Source organism: Takifugu flavidus, chromosome 8 (assembly GCF_003711565.1).
Source record: "Takifugu flavidus isolate HTHZ2018 chromosome 8, ASM371156v2, whole genome shotgun sequence".
Lineage (NCBI taxonomy): Eukaryota > Metazoa > Chordata > Actinopteri > Tetraodontiformes > Tetraodontidae > Takifugu > Takifugu flavidus.
Window position 1 is genome coordinate 7,831,729 of NC_079527.1, and position 6,022 is coordinate 7,837,750.

The 6,022-nt window shown below is 48.2% G+C and overlaps 1 protein-coding gene across 6 annotated transcripts; it reads left to right on the top strand.

Annotated features, from left to right (window-relative positions):
- Positions 1-423: 423 nt before the first annotated feature.
- Positions 424-3,762, top strand: dclre1b (DNA cross-link repair 1B). Of its 6 annotated transcripts, XM_057041097.1 has the most exons (6): positions 424-522; positions 653-726; positions 832-922; positions 1,550-1,715; positions 1,787-1,969; positions 2,082-3,762. In XM_057041097.1, exons 4-6 carry the CDS (start codon positions 1,595-1,597, stop codon positions 3,308-3,310), a joined length of 1,533 nt encoding a protein of 510 aa, XP_056897077.1. In that variant the 5' UTR covers positions 424-522; positions 653-726; positions 832-922; positions 1,550-1,594; the 3' UTR covers positions 3,311-3,762. The 6 variants fall into 6 exon arrangements, with proteins under 6 accessions (XP_056897077.1, XP_056897075.1, XP_056897076.1 ...); XM_057041095.1 differs by having other exon boundaries at positions 653-922; XM_057041096.1 differs by having other exon boundaries at positions 470-726.
- Positions 3,763-6,022: the final 2,260 nt, after the last annotated feature.

Consider the following 6,022-nt stretch of genomic DNA (forward strand, 5'->3'; position numbering starts at 1 on the left):
TTGTTGTTGTTATTCAAGAAAGTATTGCGTTATGCTGGCAAAAATGGGGAAAATGTGTGTAATTTCGTTTAGTTAGAGTTTCTTGTTTTATTCATTTTAAATGCGTAAGCTTGTGGTTAATTAGCGTCCACCTTTTCGCATGAATATGCTGTTTGGCCACTAGATGGCAGTGCAGCGAAATTATACTCCGAGAAACCAAAGAGAAGAAGATGCAGTTGTAAATCACGAGCATACTTCTGAAACAATTTAAAGAATTAACGGGATGAAGTGAAATGACATGTTGTAAAGAAGTTTTCTAAAAAAATAAAACATCCAGGAACTTTTTTGTAAATACCTAGGTTCAAAACCCCCGAAATGTCGTTAAAAAGGAAATATAAAGACGTTCACATAATAGGGCGGTCGGGGGCGACAATGTTCCCACAGAGTTCAAGTTGACCGTCCAAAGAAGAAGCCAGTAAAAATTGTAAATAGAAATGGCGGTTCTGCAGACGCACAAGATAAATAATGTTCGTGGCGACATAAGTGCGTAATGTGGCAGACAAATCTGGCCACGTAAAGAAACACGGAGCAAATACTTTTGGGCAATACCAACTACGGCGTTTATTCGATTGATAACCTTATCTAACCACATTTCCCCCAATTTGTGCCACAGAAACGGTTATAAAGGCTGAAGAGACGTTGTGAGGAGGAGAGGTTGTGGACCATCGAGGCAAAACAAGACATCATGTCAGCCAATGGGAAGGTCATCCCTCGAACCCCGCTGGCCGTAGACTTCTGGTATGTACGCAAGTGTCCGGAAACACGGTTATTCTTCCTCTCCCACATGCACAGCGACCACACGCAGGGGCTGACCTCCACCTGGAGCCACCGGCCCATCTACTGCTCCCCCACCACTGCCACCCTTCTCCGGCTCAGACTGAAGGTGAGATGATTCTCATTTAACACCCCTGAATACAAACCGATGGTCTGAGGTGCATTGTTTACCTCCATTTACATCATTTCTGCCTGTGTGCTGCAATGAAGCTCCTGCTGTCGCAACAAAGACATGCTGATCTGTGCAACTACTGCCCACACCTACAGGGAATCTTTAACTTTATAGATTTTAGTCTAGGGAATGACAGCTGTAATTAATACGATCAATTAAAGTCCCTGCACTTTCGCCCTAATTGTCCTGAATGGTTAGCACTAGGAAGACAGGATTGGGTTTCAGCAGTGATACGGCTGCTGTGGATGACCAGCAGATAGAAAGAATAAACCGCCACCCACGTCTGCATCTTTGTTTTGCAGCAAAATCATGTACAAATGTGAGTTGTGTGGACATGTGGTTGGTCTTTGTTAGCCTGATGATATTGGATAGTAAAGAGAGTTTAGTTGTAGGGTCAAGTCATTTATGTCCATTAACAAATCCATGCATGTGTTCAAACATTCATCTTTAAACAGCTTAATATTATGAACACATTAGGTATAACTACATTTGCATTGTGACATTTGAATCTTTGCTTTTTCATTCCTGCCGCTGCTTCTGTTGCTCATTTGTGTTTCTGCTCAGGTGAAAGAACAGTGGATCCATCCCTTAGAGCTGGATGAGCCATATATGCTGCCTCTGGATGACATTGGCAAGGAGACAATGACGGTGACCCTGATTGATGCCAACCACTGTCCAGGGTCGGTCATGTTTCTCTTTCAAGGCTACTTTGGATCTATTCTCTACACCGGTCTGTATTTGAATGCTCAGCCAAAACTTTATCTCCTGCCTTTTCTACGTCTCAAGCTTGTCTTTTTGCAGGTGACTTCAGGTATACTCCCTCTATGTTGCGTGAGCCGTGCCTGAGGACAAACATCACAATAGATGTCCTGTACCTGGACAACACCAACTGTGATCCCAACCGCACCATTCCCACCAGGCAGCGCGCCACTCAACAAATCAAAGAGATTATCCGCGGGCACCCAACTCACTGTGTTGTCATAGGTATTATTAGAGCTGTCAAACGATACTATTTTAATCAGATTAATCACAAGGTTTAATCCCACACTAACCCCTTGATTTTGACAAAGACTTCTGTTTTAATGGCACCTTGCAGGCCTGTACGCTCTGGGTAAGGAGACCCTGCTGGTGGATCTGGCCATGGAGTTTAAAACCTGGATCGAGGTGAGCGAGGGCAGGATGGAGACCCTCAAAGCCCTTGGGCTGCCTAATGTCTTCACCACTGAGCCAGGCGCAGGTCGTATCCGCGTTGTGGAGCAGTCTGAGATCCGTGCTGCTAGGTTTCACCAGTGGAACACAGAAGAACCTACTTTGGCCATCCTGCCCACCAGCAGGCCCCTGGTCTCCTTTCATCCTAACATTTACGTGGTGCCTTACTCTGATCACTCGTCTTACCAGGAGTTAGAGGACTTTGTCTCTGCGCTGCAACCCACCGCTGTTGTACCCATTGTAGGGAATCACATTCCTGGAAGCCTCTCTGCCTTAGTGCCAACCAAGAAGCGCCGTGCCGTCTCTGTCCCTGAGTCAGTCCAACAATACATGCTGAGAGAGTCGGGCTCATCGACCTGCACCCATCAGGCCCGCATCAGACATATTGACCCGGTTACTCCCAGAGGGGTGATATTTGAGTCTCCTGCAAAAGAATCAGTCAGTTCATGTGAAGAAGCCTCCAAGGCAGCGTCCATGGAGCCGGAAGTGTCAGATGAAGAAATGGACACGGAAAGTAATGAAACGGTGTCCACCTGTATCCTCATTGACCAAAGCTTGGACCTTGTCCCTGAATCACGCAGACAGCAAGCTGGAGACACGTGGAACCTCAGTATTGTAAAAACGGTCTCTGCCATAGTGGAAGAGTCTGTGCCGCTCGGTGAGCTCACGCAGAGCAACTTTATTCCAGCCCAGGTCGTGACGAACACCGACGCCGGTTTTAAACCTCCCGGGAACACGAGGCATTTTCAAACAGACGTCAATCCGGCAATCAAGGACACAACAGTTTATCACACAAGTCGGCAAAGTCGACGTGGAAATGCTCAAAACGACCCATCGCTGTCGGGCGGCGATGGCACGAGTCAGCAGAGCGGATGCAGAATCGATGGAGATGATGACATCGTGTCAAACGACGATAACATTAGTCAGCACAATGGACGCCATCGGAATAACAGAGGAGCTGCTAATGAATCCTGGAATTCGGAACGCTCCCTGAGAGTGCTGCGGCAGGAGTATGTGGAGGAGATCGAAAACAGCATCTTGAACGACCTGCCCTTCGCCGAGGAGGACCTGAAACCTTGCAGCTTCCTGCATCTTGTCCAGCGGGTCTCTCCTTAGTCCCGGGGTGATGACGAGATCACGGGCTTAACATGATGACCCGCTTCAGTTAAACCATCTTTAGCTGTGGTTTTCTTTCCTTGTGCCTCCACTTTGTGCTGGTGGGTTAAAAAAGTAAAGGGTGATTATAAGTGTTCTTGTACTAGATCCTGAAGCAGGAGTATCGTTCAACCTTCACCTTGTTTTTCACTAAGTGTAATTTCTCTAAACTGTATTTATATATTCATCAATCATCTGGCTTTTCTGAACCTATGTGCTTTTTTTTGTAGTTGGCATTTGCACCTTTTGTTCGGCTTTTGAAGTATTTTGATATTCAGCTATTATGTATATGTATTTGGGGGGGGGGATTTTAGTCCAGACCATAATGCAAATAATTTTACCTTATGTTCAATAAGGAGTCTGTTTATAAATATGGACCCTTTCCTTAATAAATTGTTGGTGTGTGTGAAGCATGAGGGGATTTTAAGTCGGTTGCTGCAACACCACTATTCTCCCCTAGGTGGCAGTAGTTCGCTAACTTCAAAATGCCACAACTTTCTGCTTCATTTAGTTTCTGCGTTCAGATTTCTGGTTTAGGGTGCCAGTGAAGTGAGATGCATCGGAACCACAATGACCATCACCCTCATGAAAATGAACACAAATCCTCACTGAGGGCTCTCCAAAGACGTATTCATTCATTCCCTGCTGCACAGCATGCCCTCTGCTCCCCACAAGCGCCTTCAGCATCATGTGGGAGCTGTAAACAAACGGCCGTTCCTGGCACGTCTCATTAGGCCGCGCTCTGGAGAAGTGCCCCTGTGAGATGTAGTCTCTGTGTGAAGTTCACAGAGCTGGCGCCTCCCGCTGATGCCCCAAGCCCCCACCAGTGGGCTGTCGGATTGAGGCGCTGCCAACAGGCTTCTCTCCTGCACACAAGGACGATGACCTCCTCCTGCATGATGTGATGCTGCATGTGGAGGGACGGATACCAGGGATTAAGACTGACAGTAGATCAGTGCTGGTGATCTGCTGGGGGTGGAGTACTCCAAAAGATTACCTAGGAACACACACACCCGTCAGATCTATCAAGCGAGCAGCTCCACTCATTGCACGAGGAGGCACCCTGAGCACCGTGACCCTGTGCAGTTGCCAGTTAAGGGAAGATTTAATTCCTTTAGAGGGTCTCACCCACTATCATTGTAATGCCGAAAAATCAATGCGCATTAAGATGCTGTTGAAGTAATTGTGCTGGTAACCGAGCTGGAGGGTGAGGCGTGTCGGCAGGGCAGTGGGAATCGTTTGTTGGTTTGTTTCTAAATGATAGAAACATAAATGAGGTGTTTGAAGAATTAAAGGCAACACAATCATCAGTGTTATTCCAGGCCAGTCTCTCAGGATATCCATTTAGGAATAATGATTGTGAATCAATGCTGCTGTTGTGCAAATGGAACATTAGAAAGCCACAGATCCAGTTCTCCCCTCCATCTTTACCAACAGTAGCACCAGTGTTAAGGCTGCTTAGGTAGTGCCTCTTCTCCTGGACGGCACCTCTGTAGGTCCGGCGTTCAGAAGGGAAATACCAGGAGACGGGGGGGGGGGGGGGGGGGGGGACTGTTGAAGGGCAACAAACCAGACTACTGTGAGGTGCTGGGACCAGATCAACCGGCCCACTCTCAGACCAGATGCTGGAGCAGTGGGTCTTGGGTCCCTTTAACTTTATGATGTCTGACCTGATGAGGGTGGAGGGTGTGAGCAGGTCCCCCTCCACCCCCCTGGATGATAGAGGCATTGATGCTATTGATTCTCCCTCCTCTTCCCCTGACTTGAATCCAATCATCGTGTATCGTCACATCACACAACAGACTGTCCAGGAACTGACTGATGGTAATCCAGTTCTAGGAGGAGGAAGAGGCATCTTTTATTAATCCCCGAAGGAGAAACACTCTGCTCATTACGTATGCACATGCATGAGGGGGGTCAGAGCCAGTAATCTGTACTGGACAGGCGCTTTGAGCGTTTGGGGTTTCTCTACCTTGCTCAAGGGCATCTCGGCAGTGCTTCAAATAGGCCCCCTGCCAACAGCCCATTTTCCATATTTTTCCCTACCTTTCGGACTCAAACCAGAGTCCCCCCGGCTCCCGGGCCGTTCGGTTCCCGACTGTAATGGTGGTAACTGCCTCCCTGCGTGTTGTATTTGAGCGTCTAACCTGTTTGTTTGGGTTTTGAATGATTGCAGCCACAGAAATGAGATGCTTCCCTGCTGCTTGGCCTTCATGATGCAAAGTGAGTCCTCAGCCCAGTGGAGCGTCGCACTTTGACTGCTCCGCTGTGCAGCAGAGGGTGACAACGTTAAACCGAACCCGTCAGCCTGGCAGCTCTCTGGGCTCGCCGCAGCCGCCTTTTCAACTTAGACCTCCGAGAAAAACCTTATTCCTCATCCCGCTTCCACTTTAATGTCTCAAAATGCTGAGTCTGGCGCCTCTTAAGCCACCTTTCCAGTGGGTCTGCGTGGGTGACAGGTAAATGCACAGAACTCCCTGAAGGTGACATCTGAAGAGCAGGAATAGAGAGTGGGAAACCGCTGGCTTCTGTGCTCCGCAACGGTCCTTCCAACTGTCAGAGTTGGAACGATGAAGCGGAGCCGCATCACACCCACACAGCAGCACCAGCAGCAGAGGCTCTTATCATTTTTGCAGCCATTTCTGTCGCCTCTGTGCAGGCACACACACACAC